Consider the following 19,018-nt stretch of genomic DNA (forward strand, 5'->3'; position numbering starts at 1 on the left):
CCTCCGCCTGCGGCGCTGGCATCCCATATGGGTGCCAGTTCTAGTCCCTACTGCTCCTCTTCCAGTCCAGCTCTCTGCTGTGCCCTGGAAAAGCAGTAGAAGCACCCACGTGGGAGACCAGGAGGAAGTTCCTAGCTCCTGGCTTTGGATTGGCGCAGCTCCAGCCATCACAGCCACTTGGGGAGTGAACCAATGGAAGGAAGACCTTTCTCTTTCTCTCTCTCTCTCTCCCTCTCTCACTGTAACTCTGCCTGTCAAAGAAATAAAAAATCTTAAAAAAAAAAAAGAAAAATTAACTAAATAGATGGCTTATTTCTCAAGACAATAGTGGAAATCAAATGACTTCAAAGTGCTGAGAATAAATTTGAGGGTGTAATGAGACATTTTCATATGGAAGTTGGAAGACTTTCATGAGTAGTCCCCTGCCAAAGAAATGTTAAAGGATTTATTTCAGGAAGAAGACATATAGCTATCTCAAAAGGAATGACCAGGGTGTCAGAAGAGACACTGAACTTGGAAATGAGAAAACATGAAGCCATATTAAAAATTAATATAAAATAATAGTAATTATATGTAATAAGAAGAAATAAAGTAGTGAGGCTCTGAAAAAAAAAAAAACATGTTAAAGGAAGGTGAATGATTAGACTTAAGCAGTTATGGCTGACATATGGTCTAGGTGTGTCCTGCTTTAATATGTCTGTTAAAATTGTAAATTTAACCTCTGAAAGGATAGACATAAATATGTCTTAGAGATAATAGTTAAATATAAAATATAACTTTAGGGTATTGAAAAATAAATATAAAGAGAAGAAAAACATGCACAGGATTAAAGAATAGTACAAAATAAACTCATTAAATCCAAATATATAATAAGCACATTAAACCTTTGATTAAAAATTACAATTAGGTTAAATGTAAAATCAAGTGGTAAAGTCATTATAAATGATACACAATTATAAAGTTACAAGTTAAAATTAAAGGACAAATAAATATTAACAGATGATTCCATATTTATGCCACTTCAAGTAGAATTTCATTGTTAATAACAATATTATGAGTAAAAAGATCCATTATATAAACCTAAAAGATGACATGATTCTAAACTTGTGGTCCACTAATATCTTTATTATATGTAAAGCAAAGTTTGACAGGATTACATTGAGCAATAGAGAAATACACTATAATAGTAAGAAAATTACTTATGTTCCAGTTAATTTTGGTTTGACTTGACTACACTTTACTAAAGCAATATAAGATTTTGGAGCCCATGCTGTGACATAGCAGGTAAAGCCACTGCCTGGGGTGCCAGCATCCCATATGGATGCTGTTTTGAGTCCCAGCTGCACCACTACCGATCCACCTCTCTGCTATGGCCTGGGAAAGCAGTAGAAAATGGCCCAAGTCCTTGGGCCCCTGCACCACTTGGGAAGAAGCTCCTGGCTCCTAGCTTTGGTTCCGCACAGCTTCAGCCATTGTGGCCATTTTGGGAGTGAACCAGCAGATGGAAGACCTCTCTTTCTCTGTCTGCCTCTCCTTCTCTCTCTGTGTAAATCTGACTTTCAAATAAATAAATAAATCTTCAAAAAAATAGAAATACAATATTTAATCCAGTTGTAAACAAGCTTGGCTAAAAATGTAAATTTTGCCCACATACAGCAATTATAGCATTAACATTGTTCTCAAGAATATACACATCATCTGTAAAAATTATGTATGCATTATACTGTAAAATAAGTATCAATAAATTTCTGAAAGCCTGGTTCATATATTTCATGTTGACCAAAATTTTAAAATAGAAAATTTTAAAAAAGAATTGGAAAATTTTAAAACAGTCCTTTAAGTAACTCACACATCCAAGAAAAAATGGAAATTAGAGAATATTTGATAACAAAATATTTTATTTCAGAACTTTCGTGATGAAGCCAAATTGATATTTGCTACTTTTAGTGTGTCTTTTGATAGAGGGTGAGGAGGATTGGAAATCAATGATATATTCTGCTCAATTTTATAAGTTAGAAAAATAGTAAAGTGAATCCAAATACACTAATAATAATAAGCAGAAACTCACAATTCCTTTCATAAGTTTAAGAAGATATTTTCATGCTGACTTGGTCTTGCATGTTTTCTGGAGAGAAATCAACAGTTATTCAAGTTGACATTCTTTTGTGTGCAATGTATTATTGCTTTTCTTCTTGAAGATTATCTTAATCATTGGTTTTTAGCAGTTCCACTGTGATATGACTAGGTGGAGTTTTTCTTTCTCTTTTTAGTTTTTGTGAGTCTTTAAAAATATAGTGCATTTTTCTTTATTTTTAACTAACATATAATACTTGTGCATTTTTATGGGATGCAGTGCATACTCATGACACATATATGGAGTATAAAGTAATCAAATCAGATATGTCTGATTTGTCTCAGTATGACTCAATATGACTGAGACATTTAGTAGTTGAGCTTCTTGATATTGATGTTATCATGGAAATATGTGTCCTGCAGCAAATGTGAGAATTTTTTGTCGATTATTTCTTCAACTATTTTTTTTCTTTCCTTCTGGACTTTCTACTCCCCATATGATAGAACTATTGATGTTGTCCTATAAATTTCTGTTCATTTTTTCCCAGTATATTTCTTCTCCTTACATTAGGCAATATGTGTTGCTCTGTCTTTGTTCTTGTCCTTAAATTCATTATTCTCCCTCCTAACAAAGACCTTTGTAGGTGGTGTTCCCTCTGTCTGGACTCAAACCACATTCTACAACCCTTCTTTAACTCATTTTGATGAACTATAAAATTAAGGAGTGGAGTGTGATTTTACCTATGAATCTGCTCAACTCTGAAATGATATTTCCACTTATTCTTTATTTAAAAGGATGAAATTACCAGAAAAAGGATAAATATCATAGATTTCATTTTTCTTTATATTCTCTTATTTGTAAAAACATAATAAAATGGAATTGAATATTATTATGAAACCTACTTAATCTCCATTTTATACATTGTGTTTTATTAACGAGTTTGTAGCTTTTTCTATTTTCTCTATCCATAAACACTGTTGTACAAGTGAGTGTTATGGATCTGTACAAATCCATCATTACCTCTCCTGCCCCTATTCCTAAAAGAAAACAACAAAATTCAAAACCGTAGCTAAACCTACTGTTTAAAGACATCTGAAAGACTGCAAAAACAGTAGAAAATCCACTTCAAAAAGCTCTGAAATTGGTACTTATTAATTTTACAAGACATTCTTAAAGACTACTATCAAAAACATCTAAAGAATTATAAAATTGTTTTATAACCACATATAGTTAATCTTCTGTCATTCAGTTGGGAAGAAATATTGATTTGTTGAACATTATTTGGTTTCTTAAACCTTTAAATGTGGCTTCTCTACATGGAAAAAAAGGCAAAAGTTAATGGAAAATAAATCAAACTTTTGCAAAGGAAACATCTTTTCTTGCTGGCTTCTGTAAATATCAATAATCTTCCCATTGAATGGAACTTTGCTGCAAATACATATGGTTTGCAGCTACGAGAATGTGACCAAATCTCTTAAGAAATGTTAGCTTGAGGCCCCCAAATCCCTGCTGTGAACATCTAATCAAAATTCATGTTCTACTAACAATACTTCAGTAATTCCACCTTCACTTTGAGGACAGGCCATTTACTTTATTATTTACTGAATTATGCTGTGCTCTCAAACTGCTTTGTGATTCTGGCTCTGCAGGGTTGAAAATATGACTGTGTGTGGTTTTTAGTCTCAAATGGCTCAGATCAGAGTTTTCCATAAGATTTATGATGTTTCAGCAGTCATCTTTCTTAGTTTGATTAAAACAAGATGATAGACCCTTTGTGATCTAGTTGAAGGTCCTTAGTGTTTCTATAAGGGAAAAGTGTGTACACACATTTATTTAAGCAGCCAGATCTCTTCCCAGTGAACCAAGTGCAATAGTGCAGACAAGTTTCCTGTCCTAAAGGAGCACCAGGAAAACAGTGGTTTCAGTATAGACACCCTTGAAGGGAATCTTATTTTGCATTCATTTTTTTCAAACATAGAAGAAAATCTTCATATTATCTATTTTTATGTCAGAAAAAGAGATATATTGCTTTTTGTGGTCTTCATGAGTACAATTACTTCCTCTGTGGCCTTCTGTAGTTGCTTAATTTTTTTTAAAGTGAGAAATTTGGATAGAGATTAACATGAAGGTCAGAAAAATGAATTTATTATCTACTGGGAAGGGTATTGATCCACTCATACACCTAATATGAATGTCATGATATTTTACCTTACTGAGGCAATGCCAGTAAATAATTCCAGGCAAGGTGACATTTTTTTGAAGTATAAGATATCTTGACAATTGCAGTGAAAATTAAAATACATTAAAAACTGATATACTAAACCAGAAGGCAATGGCAATAAAAAAGCATATTTTAGCACACATAGGTACCTATCATTATTAAATTTAATTAGGAATCTTGTTGAGAAAACCAATATTTGCTTTACAAATACAGAGACTTAAAAAGGAACTTGGCACTCTTATGCTAAAAATTAGCAATTTAGCAATACCTTGGAAAATTTATAGAAACTGACTTTGATCTTTCCATTATTGTGTACTAATGGAAGCATCAAGATTTGTAACTTTTGTCTTTTCTTATCTTATTTGGATTTTATGTTAATAAATATTAATTTTGTTATTTATGACTTATCCTTACATTATTTTTATTAATTCAAAGTTTGAGAAAGAGAATTTAGGAATATATAGGTTGTCAAAGATATGATTCATAAAATGAATATTTGAGAAAAATATCATAATCATACCTCAGTATTTCATGAAGACATATCAGTATTTTCTGAAAATGTGCCTTTTCTGATTTTATATATAAATGACTTAATGCAAAGCTATAATTATTACAAGATTCTACTAAGTCATTTGAAAAGTCTTTTTCGCTATAAAGTTTTCATCAAATTTAGTTACAGGTTGAAGTAAGTTAGTTAAATATCACAATGTTTACAAACGCTATTTGCATCCATGTGGATAGTTTCTATTAACCCTATCATCCAAGAACTGCTTAAGATTATTTAGCTAACATAGTAGCTATCGGAAGATGAGTAAGGTTAAAAAAAAATTTAATATTTAAAATTCAAGCAAAGGTGTGTTGAGATGCTAGGGATTGTTAGATTTTTTCAATTAACATGAAGAGATAAATACATTAATTCAGCCACAAAATGCTGCTTTTAGTTTTCCTACTTTCTTTCCTCTGTCTCCCCCTTCCCTCCCACTCCACTTCCCTTCTTTCTTTCCTTTCCCCTAAATTTATAATTGTTCATTTTTTATTGTCAAATAAAATTGTACATATATATATAGTACAACATGCTTTTTGAAACAGGCACACAATGTGAAATGGCTAGATTGAGGTAATTAACATTTGCATTTCTTCACATACTTTCTTCATGATAAAAACACTTAAATCTATTCTCTTAGTCATGGTCATGTTCAAGAATGCAATATATTGTTATTAACTTAGTCACCATATTATATATTAGATATCTTCAGTTTATTCTTTTTTTTTTTTTTTTTTTTTTTTTTTTTGGACAGGCAGAGTGGACAGTGAGAGAGAGAGACAAAGAGAAAGGTCTTCCTTTGCTGTTGGTTCACCCTCCAATGGCCGCCGTGGCCAGCGCGCTGCAGCCGGCGCACTGCGCTGATCCGATGGCAGGAGCCAGGAGCCAGGTGCTTTTCCTGGTCTCCCATGGGGTGTAGGGCCCAAGCACCTGGGCCATCCTCCACTGCACTCCCTGGCCACAGCAGAGGGCTGGCCTGGAAGAGGGGCAACCGGGACAGAATCTGGCGCCCCGACCGGGACTAGAACCCGGTGTGCCGGCACCGCTAGGCGGAGGATTAGCCTAGTGAGCCGCGGCGCCGGCCTTCAGTTTTTTCTTATTAGCTGAAATTTGGTATCATTTGGCTAACACATCATCTTCCCAATCTCTACCCACCACTTCAGCCTCTGGTAACCATCATTCTATTCTATTTCTGTGAGTTCAGATTTTTGATTTCTATAGATAAGTGGGATTACTACATAAAAAAGTAATTTTATCTTCAGTTTTTTTATGAAGCTCCATGCTGTTTTTCATAATGGCTACACTAGTATATATTCCCATGAATATTGTGCAAGAATTCCCTTTTACCCACATAATCTCTAACACATGTTGTCTTTTGTATTTTAATAATAGATGTGAGGTGATATATCATTGTGGGTTAAATTTGCATTTCTCTAATAATTGGTGAATTTGAGCAATTTTTAAAAAATGTATTTCTTGACCATTTGCATGTCTTCTTCTGAAAAATATTAAGACCTTTTGATCCTTTGCCCATTTTTTTATTTTTAACTTTAATTTAATGAATATAAATTTCCAAAATACAGCTTATGGATTACAATGGCTTCCCCCCCATAACATCCCTCCCACCCGCAATCCTCCCCTTTCCCACTCCTTCTCCCCTTCCATTCACATCAAGATTCATTTTCTTTTTCTTTTTTCTTTTTCTTTTTTTTTTTGACAGGCAGAGTGGATAGTGAGAGAGAGAGACAGAGAAAGGTCTTCCTTTGCCGTTGGTTCACCCTCCAATGGCCGCCGTGGCCGGTGTGCTGCGGCCGGCGCACCGCGCTGATTCGATGGCAGGAGCCAGGTACTTATCCTGTCTCCCATGGGGTGTAGGGCCCAAGTACTTGGGCCATCCTCCACTGCACTCCCTGGCCACAGCAGAGAGCTGGCCTAGAAGAGGGGCAACCGGGACAGAATCCAGCGCCCCGACCGGGACTAGAACCTGGTGTGCCAGCGCCGCAAGGCGGAGGATTAGCCTAGTGAGCCGTGGCGCCGGCCAAGATTCATTTTCGATTCTCTTTATATACAGAAGATCAGTTTAGCATACACTAAGTAAAGATTTCAACAGTTTGCTCCCACACAGAAACATAAAGTGAAAAATACTGTTTGAGTACTAGTTATAGCATTAAATCTCAATGTACAGCACACTAAGGACAGACTCCTGTTGTTGACTTAACAAATTGACACTCTTGTTTATGGTATCAGTAATCACCCTAGGCTCTTGTCATGAGCTGCCAAGGCTATGGAAGCCTTTTGAGTTCACTGACTCTGATCATATTTAGACAAGGCCAGGGTCAAAGTGGAAGTTCTCTCCTCCCTTCAGAGAAAGGTACATCCTTCTTTGATGACCCCTTCTTTCCACTGGCATCTCACTCGTGGAGATCTTTCATTTAGGTTTTTTTTTTTTTTTTTTTCTTCCAGAGTGTCTTGGCTTTCCATGCCTGAAATACTCTCATGGGCTTTTCAGCTGGAGCCGCATGCCTTAAGGGCTGATTCTGAGGCCAGAGTGCTGTTTAGGACATCTGCATGGGTCTGCTGTGTATCTTGCTTCCCATGTTGGATCGTTCTCTTCCTTTTTTATTCTATCAGCTACTATTTGCAGACTCCATTCTTGTTTATGTGATCCCTTTGGTTTTTAGTCCTATCATTATGATCAATTGTGAACAGAAATTGATCACTGGGACTAGTGAGATGGCATTGGTACATGCCACCTTGATGCCTTCGCCCATTTTTAAAATCAGGTTGTGTTCTTATTATTGAGTCACTTGAATTCCTTATATATTTTGACTATTAACCCTTTAGCTGATGTATGCTTTGTAAGTAGTCTCACCCATTCTGTAGGTCTTTTCTTGTTTTTTTTTTTTTTTTTTTTGTTCAGAAGCTTTTGATTTTAGGATATCTCTTTAAAAAATGTTCAATTATTTTTATTCATCTATTTGAAAGGCATAGCGCAGTGTGTGTGTGTGTGTGTGTGTGTTTGAGAGAGAAAGAGAGAAAGAAAGAGAGAGAAATAGAGAGAGAGATCTTCCATTTGCAGTCTGCAGTTTTACTCCCCCAATGGCTGAAATAGCCAGGGCAGGGCCAGGAGAAGCCAGGATCCCAGAACTTAGCTCAGATCTCCCTTGTAGGTGGTAGGGGCCCATGTACTTGCTATCTTTTGCTGTCTCTCAGGAAGCATTAGCAGGAAGCTGGATCAGAAATGGAGCATCCAGCACTCAAACCAGTACTCTGATATGGGATATGGAAGTCCCAACTGGTGGCTTAATCTGCTGCAAAATATCCACCTTGATTTTGTTTCATTTTTTTTTTTTTGGTTTTTAATTTGATGTAGTGTAGTACTTTATGTCTGTTTTGTTTTTGTTTCCTTACTTTTGGGTTCATATAAAAAATTTATTGCCCGGTCTAGTCTCATGGAGTTTTCTCCCTGTGTTTTCCTCCAGTAGCTAAAACATGTGATGGTTCCTTGCTTTTGTGGATGCCAACAAAAGCATGTAAATCCTTTTAGCTAAAAGTATTCCCAAGATTTAAGCGCTTTATCATACAGTCTAAATTTACATAGTGGGCTGATTTACATTTGACATCTTAGCAAATCATAAAAACAAAATGTCCTGTATACAAATGAATAATTGTACGAGGAAAATGCACATATGTGTGTATATATGTGTGTGCGGGAAAGCAATAGGTGTGCAGCTGAAGGATGGCTAATGTTTCCAACCTCTAGCCTCCTCTGGCTTTATTCTGTGGGCAGGGACTGCTTCTTTTTATAAATCTTGAATATACTGCATACTTTCCTTTCCAACTTTCCTTACAGTAGAGCACCGGAATATAAACTCAGTCTGGCCAATAGGACCTGTATTAGTCAGTTTTTGATTACTGCAGTGAAATACCTGAGGAAACTAACTTCAAGGAGAAATGGTTTATTTAGCTCACAGTTTAGGAGGTTAAAGGCCAAGGTCAGGCCCATTGATTTGGCATCTGGTGAAGGTGGCAGGTGGCAACAGTGGAGTGGGTGCAGGGGAAGGATCCACATGGTGAGCCTGGAAGCAGAGTGTGTGTATGTTTGTCTATAAGGTCTCTTATAAAGACACCATGATTTTGTCATAGGGATCCCCCCTAACTATCTGATCCAATCCAATCATCTTCCAAAGGCCCCACTTCCAAGCATGGCAATGGTGTGAAGTTCCCATAGTCTTAGTAATGTTAACGTAAGACTTTGGGGGGAAAATCCCTAACACAAGCAACCTGGGACATAGCTTTTTTTTTTTTTTAATTAATTAATTTATTTGAAAGGGAGAGAGGGAGAGATAGATGGACAAACAGACTGATCTTTCATCTGTTATTTCATTCCCCAGATGCCTTTATGAACTGGGGTTGGGCCAGGGAGAAGCTAAGAGTCAAGAACTCCATCAAGGTTTTCCATATAGGTGGCAGGAACGCAGCTGGTTGAGCCAGCACTCCTGCCTCCCAGGGTGGGCATCAGCATGAAACTGGAATTGGAAGTGGAGGTAAGACTGAAACCTAGGCACTCTGATAAAGAATGCAGGCATCATAAGAGAGATCTCAACCACTGTGCCAAATGCCACCCTCCCACCCCCACCACTCCCTGCCAACCTGGGACTTCTGAGGCCATCTTGCAATTACCAGAGGGATAGGCCTGATATGGGGATGATGCCAGAGGATAAAAATAGAAAGTGCTTATTTGGATCATAATGGAATCTTCTTGGCACAGAACAAAATCTGTAACAACATTGCCTCTGAACATTTTTGTGTATGAAATGTTAGTTGTAGAAGTAATTTAAAATAGGCTATTCTGTTCATTATGGAAAAATTGTCTTCATTGACATGAGTGATCAGTTGTTTTATCCTATCTTGCCATAACATATTATCTCAGTATGTATTTTCTTTGGAATTGTATAATTCAGTTTCCCAAAGGTGTAGACAAACCAAGTGAAGTTAATGGGATGTAACTACTATTTTCCTACTGATAATACACTCTGAAGCTATGAAGCTAGTAGAATTGGGAAGGCATATGCTCGCATATTTATGCTTTATCATATAAAACCAGGACCGTGTGAAACTGTGCCATAATTATGTAGCCATATATTTAAGAACATATAGATCCTATTTCCTATTATTTAAAACTAAAGTTTATTAGCGTGTTTGGTGATTTTTGATCAATATCTCCCTAGCACTTACATAACATGGGCTACTTTTGATTCATGGGGCCCAGTGGGTTTCTTTGACTGTTTTAACATATATTTATAATTGTATATGAAACAGTTTTGCATTGTGATCCAGAAATCTTTCTAAGAAATACTATTTGTCATTATTTAAAAATACAAAATAATTGCTATAATATACTAATCTAAATACCATATTTTAGATAGGGAAATATATAATTACAATAAAACACATAATTCTAAAAGGATCAAAATTAGTTATATATATTTAAATTAAAGTATTGTTTTAATTTTAAATAACAAAAATCTAAAACTTCCATTCACTACTTTTTCACATTAATATTGTCTTTGGACTCTTTTTTTGACTCATCCAACTCAGTTTATGACTATAAACCACAAGGATGATGAAGAGATTGATTCGTTATAACCTGGCAAATACTACCAACAATTCAAAGCATGCATTTTACTCATTGTAACTGGTCTTACCCAGTACATTCATTCATATAAATTCTGGATATATAAACATAATAAAAATTTTAGGGAAGTTATAGCTATTATTTGACAATAATTTATAGAAGAACATTTAGGAGATGCATAAACTCATATATATACATATATATATTGTCCAGTTGCATTACATTTTAAGAGACTAATTTATAGTCTAAGCTTTTATTTCCATGAGATGTGCTACAGATGGCCCCTAGATATCCTTATCTAAAGATAAACATTCTTAGTTCTTGGAATTATGGTGAATATCAATTAGTATTTCTTGCCTCTTTATATAGATCACAATTCCAGACAGAAGCTTACTGTTTATAAATCTGAATTCCTGCCAAAACAGAGATATTGAAATTCATTTGGCAGTAAATGTATATGTATGTGCAGTAAATCTAATACTTATATGTGTATTATAAGTATTATGTATGCATATATGTATATGTATAACTTTCTCTACTATTAGAATTGTAACTTAAAAAAACTCATACACACAGTTGTCAAATGTGGTATTTGGATGGGAAACATGATGAAGTCATGGCAACACTCAAAAGGACACTTAAAAAGGCATCTCCAAACCTGTAGGGCATTGCTAGTGTGAGTCTTGTTGATTTAAATATTTAAAATATGTATTAATTTTATAACTCATGAATAAAACCAGTATTTCAACTCAGCTTAAACTGTTTCATTGTATTGTTTTAGATGGTTGGTTTATTTCTGAAATAGAATATGTTAACTCAAAGTACAATGGATGGGGTATCTTAATATGTATTATTAGAGATGGGGGAAGAACTTTAATGTATAACTTAGTTAGCGACTTCATCAGTAGGGACTTTCTTTGATTATACTTACCTGTTCCAGATTATCACCTTTTATATGGTAAACATTCAGTAAATATTTGATGAGCAAATGAACTTAATGACCCAATGTTTCTAGAGGTCCTGAACAGGAATTAATATTATAAATATAGCTCACTTTGCCTTTAATCACCTTCTGTCTATGCAAACAAAAAAACAAAAGGTGCATTAATGTTATATACTTTGAGTTCATAAATCTGATCTTTTAATCAGGAAGAATACAAATAAAGATTATTTTCCAAAATAATACATAAAATTACATACAATACGTAAAAATAAGATAATACCAATATTACACAAAATTACTACAAATCTCAGAAATGCCTATATCTGGCATTAGACACTTCTGAGGCTGAATTTGCCATTCTGATCCATGGAGACAGGCCTTCTTCTTTTTTTTTTTTTTTTTTTTTTTGACAGGCAGAGTTAGACAGTGAGAGAGAGAGACAGAGACAAAGGTCTTCCTTTTCCGTTGGTTCACCCCTCAAATGGCCGCTACAGCCAGTGCGCTACGCCGATCTGAAGCCAGGAGCCAGGTGCTTCCTCCTGGTCTCCCATGCGGGTGCAGGGCCCAAGCACTTGGGCCATCCTCCACTGCCTTCCCAGGCCACAGCAGAGAGATAGACTGGAAGAGGAGCAACTGGCACAAAATCTGGTGCCCCGACTGGGACTAGAACCCGGGGTGGTGGCATCGCAGGCGGAGGATTTGCCTAGTGAGCTGCAGCACTGGCCCTTCTTTCATTTTTGTAGTACAGTCCTGACCTTACTCTAACAATTATTTGAGTGGCATGTATATATAAGGCATTATACTACATTCAATGGATGACAGAAAGATGAATGAGTTTTACTGCTCTTAAGAGGTTTGTAATTAACATGGGGATATAATGTGTACAAAAAGAGCTACAATATTGGACATGATAGGTTCTTAGACAATGGCAAATTAAGGGGTTGGCATTGCAGTATGGTGAGTTAAGTCTGCTGTTTGCAACACACCTATCCTATATCAGAGCACTGGTTTGAGTCTCAGCTGCTTATTTTCTGATCCTGGGAAGACTATGGGAGATGACCCAAGTACTTGGGCCCCTGCCACTCACATGGGAGATCCAGATGCAGTTTTAGGTTCCTAGTTTCTGGTAGGCCCAGCTCTGGCTAGTGTGGCCGTGTGTGAGAGTGAACCAGTAGATGAAACAGAAGATCTCACTTCTCTCTAACTCTGCCCTTCAAATAAATACATTTTAAAAGAGAGAAAACAGAAAATTAAAATAACCATGAGATATAACTACATACCTATTAGAGGGCTGCAAAAATTCTAAACACTACTAAGACCAAATGGTAGAGAGGATGTTGTGCAATAGGAATACTAAATAGCACAGCCTCTTTGGAAGGCCATCTCGCAGTTTCCTACAAAACTTCCACTTTGACTATGACCTTGTCTAAATAAGATCAGAGTTGGTAAACTCAAAAGGCTTCCATAGCCTTGGAAACTCATGACTAGAGCCTCGGGTAATTACTGATGCCATAAACAAGAGTGTCAATTTGTTAAGTCAACAACAGGAGTCACTGTGTTCTTACTCCCTATGTAGGATCTCTGTCCTTAATGTGTTGTACAATGTAAATTAATGCCATAACTAGTACTCAAACAGTACTTTACACTTTGTGTTTCTGTGTGGGTGCAAACTGTTGAAATCTTTACTTAATATATACTAAATTGATCTTCTGTATATAAAGATAATTGAAAATGAATCTTGATGTGAATGGAATGGAAGAGGGAGTGGGAGATGGGAGGGCTGCGGGTGGGAGGGAAGTTATGGGGAGGAAAAGGCACTGTAAACCAAAAGGCTGTACTTTGGAAATTTATATTTATTAAATACAAGTTAAACAAAAGAAAAAAAGAAAAAAAAAAACTAAACATACTTTTATCATGGAATCATTGGTATTTATCCAAAGCAGTTGAAAACTTGGGTCCACACAAAAACCTGCACATGCATTTTTTTTAATTTTTTATTTAATTTTTGACAGGTAGAGTTATAGACAGTGAGAGAGAGAGAGACAGACAGAAAGGTCTTCCTTCCGTTGGCTCACCCCCCCAAATGGCCACAACGGCCGGCTCTGCGCTGATCTGAAGCCAGGATCCAGGTGCTTCCTCCTAGTCTCCCATGCGGATGCAGGGGCTCAAGCCCTTGGGCCATCCTCCATTGCCCTCCTGGGCCACAGCAGAGAGCTGGACTGGAAGAGGGACAACTGGGGCTAGAACCTGGCACCCATATGGGATGCTGGCGCCACAGGCGGAGGATTAACCAAGTGAGCCACAGTGCCGGCCCCCTGCACATGGATTTTTATAGAAGTTTTTTATATAACTTTCCAGACTTGGAAGCAACCAGGAAGTCCTTCAGTAGCTAAGTAGATAAAATAACTGGCATATCCAGACGATGGGATATTTTTCAGCCCTAAATGGAAATGAGTCCCAAGCTATGAAAAGACATGGGAGAAATTTTAGTGCCTATTACTAACTAAAAGAAACCAGCCTGAACAGGCCACATACTGTATGATTCCAACTATTTGACACTCTGGAAAAGACAGAACTATGGATATAGAAAAAGTATCAGTGTTTCCTTGGGTTTAAGGATGAAGGAAGTATGGTAGGCAAAGCATAAAGGATTTTCAGGGCACTGAAACTGCTCTTGATTTTATGTTGATGGTGAATACATTTCATTATATATTTGTCACAACCTCTAAGATATACAGCACTGTGAGTGAACCCTAATGTAGCCTATGAACTTTGGTTGCTAATGATATGTCAATGTAGGTTTATCACTCAGAACAAGTATACCGCACTGGTGTGGCAAGTGGATGGTGAGGAAGGTTAGGCACATGTTGTAGGGCTGGCACCGTAGCTCACTAGGCTAATCCTCTGCCTGTGGCGCCAGCACCCCGGCTTCTAGTTGTGGTTGGGGCACTGCATTCTGTCCCTGTTGCTCTTCTTCCAGTCCAGCTCTCTGCTGTGGCCCGGGAAGGCAGTGGAGGATGGCCCAGGTGCTTGGGCCCTGCACCTGCATGGGAGACCAGGAGGAAGCACCTGGCTCCTGGCTTTGGATCGGCGCAGCATACCAGCCGCAGGGCACCAACTGTGGCTGCCATTTGGGGAGTGAACCAATGGAAGGAAAGGAAGGAAAACCTTTCTCTTTCTCTCTCTCTCTCTCACTGTCTAACTCTGTCAAAAAAAAAAAAAAAAGTGTGTATGGGAAATCTCTGTACCTTCTACTCATGCTGTGCATCTATAATTGCTATAATGAAATACTTTTTAAAGAACAGATACAATATAAAGGAATGTTTGTACAGTACCAAGACAAGCAAAATATGTGTGTTTTGGAAGTTCATAGGATGTGGTTTTATGTTCTAGTTAAGAAAATTTTTTTGAAATATATAATCGAGATATATGGCTAATATATTGGGGTAATAGTGAAGTATTGCATGCAGAGAGGAATGGCGATGGCAAAAATTTGACAGGAATAATAGTTACAACATGATTTTCTATGGAAAGGCAGTTTCATTGGCCTGGAAAGAAGAGAGTGCATGGTGAAGTAATGGAAGCGCAGATTTCAAAGGCAGACATGTGATTCTATAACTAGGCATTTGTTTCATGTATTTACTTTAAAGAAGGAGATTTAGAGGTAAATTAATGTAATTAGTGGTGGGTAAATTTGTTTACTCATCTAATTCCTAGTCCGATCGCTGTTATTTTATGCTTTAGTTATTATAGGAGGATCTCAAATGTTAAAATAAAGAGTTCAGACTTTATTCAACTGATGATTGGTACTTTAAGAGATTATGTTGGAATATGGCAGAACAGAACATGATCTTGATCAATGTGGGAAAGCAAGCAGAATAAAATAAAGACATGGGGCCTGTGTTGTGGTATAATGTGTTAAGCTGCAGCCTGGGACACTGGAATGCCATATGGGCACTGGTTTGTGTCCCTGATGCTCCACTTCTGACCAGGTCCCTTCTAATGCACCTGGGAAAAGCAGGGGAAAATGGCCCAAGTGCTTGGGCTGCAGCACCCAAGTGGAAGACCTGGGAGAAGCTCCTGGCTCCTGGCTTTAACCTGGCGTGGCTCCAATTGTTTTAGTCATTTAGGGAAGTGAACCAGCAGATGGGAGATCTCTGTATCTCCATCTGTCTCTAACTTTTAAATAAAATAAAATTTTAAATAACATAAAATGACTAAGTGGGGATACCCAAACCAATAGAACATTTCTGTTTTGGTAGTTCAGTCATAAGGTAGAGGTAGTTGCAATGAAAATATAAAGACAGGATTAGTGCCACTGACTAATTTTTAAAATTTGTGCAAAAGGAGCAAGACATGGGTCTTGGGGTTAATGTATCAACTATATTATAATGCAACTTTGAGTACTATTTGCTCTTATACTATGTCTATAATTCATTAATAATTTCAGCATTACTATAAATTAAACATGTTTCTAAGCAGCTAAGAGAGTTTTACATTTGATAGTAGGGATGAAAGGAAGAGAGAGGAAAAGGAATCCAAAGTTGATTCCAGAACATAGTACAATAGTGATAAATGGTAGAGGAAATGTGATGCAGGTTTGTGTTTGATGTTAATTCCTACACAGTAAAGTGTTTATTTTGTAAATGTTAATCTTTAAGAATTTTACTACATTCAGAGAAAATTTTCCAGCAGGAAAGTATCAGTAAGAATTAGAAATACAGAGAGCACAGCTGGACTGGCAGTTCATGCTCATAAATGTTATCTCCTTGGGAGTCAGGAGGATGCTAAGATTAAAGAAAAGGACTAGAGAAATATACATATTTAGGGACCATGATCTTTTGTTGGCCACATACTAGGTCCCAGCAGGGCTAGGTGCATGATAGTCAAAGGAATGGGTTAAAATCTTTCCTTTCAGGTTGTTAACACACCAAGAGTATGTTAACACTCAGGAGTTTTTCTTAAAACAAAACCTTTGACCTACTTTAAACTTGGCTGAGTATCAAATGGTCCACTGTAAGATCAGCTGTTCAGAGGAAAAATATATGAACTTATATATATATATATTTAATAAGCAGGAAATATGAATAATTATGGTATCTTCATTATCAGATACCATTACATCTTTTTGGTTCATGACTTTTATATTCTTGGTTGTTGAAGGACCATGAGGGCTATATTAGTCATTTATATTACTAACATCCAGTAAATCAGGAGCAGGTCAGGCCGGGTCTCATAATATTATTTATAATTGTGAAATTTGCATATCGGTGTTGCAACCTCCATTACATTATACATAATTAACATTACCTCTGTTGTACTTTATCCTGAATGTACAAACATACACCAGGAGAACAAAATGATTTGTTGAAGTCTATAGATAATGTACTCATAATTCAATGAGGAGAATAATTAAAATTGTATATATGTCAGGACGAGAGGATTTGCAAGTGTAATATTTTTATCCAGCAGCCCAGAAAGAAAAGTTACATAGAAAATATGATGATGAGCATCTGAAAATTGGGTTATATTTGACAGATTCTATTTACCGTATTTCCCTTATACATTAGCAATTATGAAACTATCAAACAGTGGCTTGACATTATGAAAGTTTTCACTTAAATATGTCAAAAAAGGAAAAAGCATTGTGATCTCTTTGTAAAGCAATCAAAACTGTCTGACATAGCAGGAGTAAAATAACACTTTCCATAATAAAGTGGATCATTTTTGTCAGTAAAGACCAAAAAGATTCCAAAAGCAAAGTGACAATTTTCAGAACTGCAGATAGCTTTTCCAAAGCAAGCATGATTATGCCTCATAAGGTTGTAAAGCCTAGTTTTAAATATAATCCCTAACATGAAGTGAGGGAAAAAACACTTCTTTCCATCAGAGGACTATTAATTGACCTATGAAATAGGCATTCAATCTAAATGAAATTGCTACCATATACATATATGTTCTAGTAAACAATTGATATGACAGGTCTTTTTAGGTACAGTTAAAGGAGTTCATGACAGTCGCACTTATCCTTTTGGTGAAGCAGGAAATAGTTCATGGTTTGAGTGGCTTAATGTTCTTAGGATGGTAAATTGTATTCAAATTTTTTCTGGGATTAAAAGATGCAAAAGCCATACATTTTAAAAAGTTAAAGAAAACATGAAATTTCCTGGGGACATAAAGAGAATTTTACGGAAAATGAACTTTTTCCTGAAACACAATTGAAAGAAGTAGACTCTGATGAGAGCTGTAAAGCTTGTCTTTCCCTTTTGTAGGGTTTCATGTGGCTTGGGAATGCTGGCCTTTGCATAAATGTTCCATTCTTTTCTCCGGAGATTACCATTTGAAAAAATAAGATTTTTTGCTAATTATCTTCCATGGTTTTAGTTTGCACTGGACATATTCTTGTTATGGCACCAATTTCTGGATGCCTCAGTCTTTTGTTTTGATTCTAATTCTTGAGAAGAGAAACTTTACTCCAGATAGGGGAAGTTAAGTACAGTAGGTTTATGTACCATGTTGAAGTCTTCCTTTGCAAATCACCAGTGATGATAGTTCTCTGTGAATCTGATGTGGGCCATCTGACATCTTTAGCAGAAAGATGAAGATAATAATGGTAAGATTCTATGAAGGCCACATGAAATTATTTGTAATAAATTCACAATAGATTCTATAAATTTGATTTAATAACTTTCTGTAGTCAGCCCTGAACTAGGAGAGAATTTGAGAAATGTTGGAAGACAGTTCTCCACGGATCTCTAGCATTTTCGCATGCTCATGAGCAGAGGATCTGATGGCCCTTGTTCTGGACTGTCTTCTCAAGGGTAATATAGAATGAACAGCCTTAAATGATATAGCATCTCCTTGTGGAGCAGGGGGCAAATTTTGTTCAGTGTCCAGTTTGATAAAGACGATCTATTGCTAGGTAAAAAGTTCAAGGAAGCTTACTATCAGTTATAAAAGATTTAGCTTCCCTGAGCTCAGGATTGCATGTAATTTACCTCCCTTTGTGAGCAGGCATCATCTGGCCTCCATTCTTTCATGTTGTTTTGTGAGAACTGGGGATTTGACAACTATTCAAACATAGGTACTCTAGCCACTGCTATTCCTGTAATGAGTGGTCCTTTGTCTCTGATGCTACAGTCTTGTGTCTTCTGCCACCATCCAGGAAATTATGGTAGTCTAAATAGTTAGCTTGTTAGTAGGTACGACCTAGATTCTTTGCAGTTGTTTTTTAAACTTTTATATGAGAAGGAGATACAGATATGGAGTGCATCTCTCTTCTGATTTACTCCCCAAATGCCTGCAAAAGCTGGAAGTAGGCCAAGGCCAGAGGAACCAGGAATTCAATCCAGATCTCTTGTGAGTAGCAGGAATCCAGTTATTTGAGCTCTCACTACTGCTTCCATGGGTCTTCATTAGCATGAAGCTGGGAGTCAGGAGCTGGGGCTGGGTATCAAACCCAGGAACCTCAAGGTTGGACATACAGCTGTTGCTTGGTTTTAATTTTTGGATATGGTATGAAGTAGGAGTCCAGATGAATTCTTTTGCATGTGTGTATCTAGTGTTAGAGCAAAATGTATTAAGATTATTCTTTCATC

The 19,018-nt window shown here is 36.7% G+C and overlaps 1 protein-coding gene across 8 annotated transcripts in view; it reads left to right on the top strand.

Annotated features, from left to right (window-relative positions):
* The window catches only part of NOL4 (nucleolar protein 4), a 373,533-nt gene that overhangs the window by 27,319 nt on the left and 327,196 nt on the right, over window positions 1-19,018 (top strand). The window contains exon 1 of one of the 8 annotated variants that reach the window (XM_051851298.3): window positions 9,260-9,386. The exons of the other annotated variants lie outside the window; for them this stretch is intronic. Within the exon in view, the coding sequence (XP_051707258.1) occupies window positions 9,363-9,386 (24 nt within the window). The 5' untranslated portion in view covers window positions 9,260-9,362. Of the gene's footprint in view, window positions 1-9,259; window positions 9,387-19,018 lie in introns of those variants that run through there. 8 annotated transcript variants of the gene reach the window in all.

Source organism: Oryctolagus cuniculus, chromosome 10 (genome assembly GCF_051225735.1).
Source record: "Oryctolagus cuniculus isolate XC-2025 breed Fujian yellow rabbit chromosome 10, ASM5122573v1, whole genome shotgun sequence".
Classification (NCBI taxonomy): Eukaryota; Metazoa; Chordata; class Mammalia; order Lagomorpha; family Leporidae; genus Oryctolagus; species Oryctolagus cuniculus.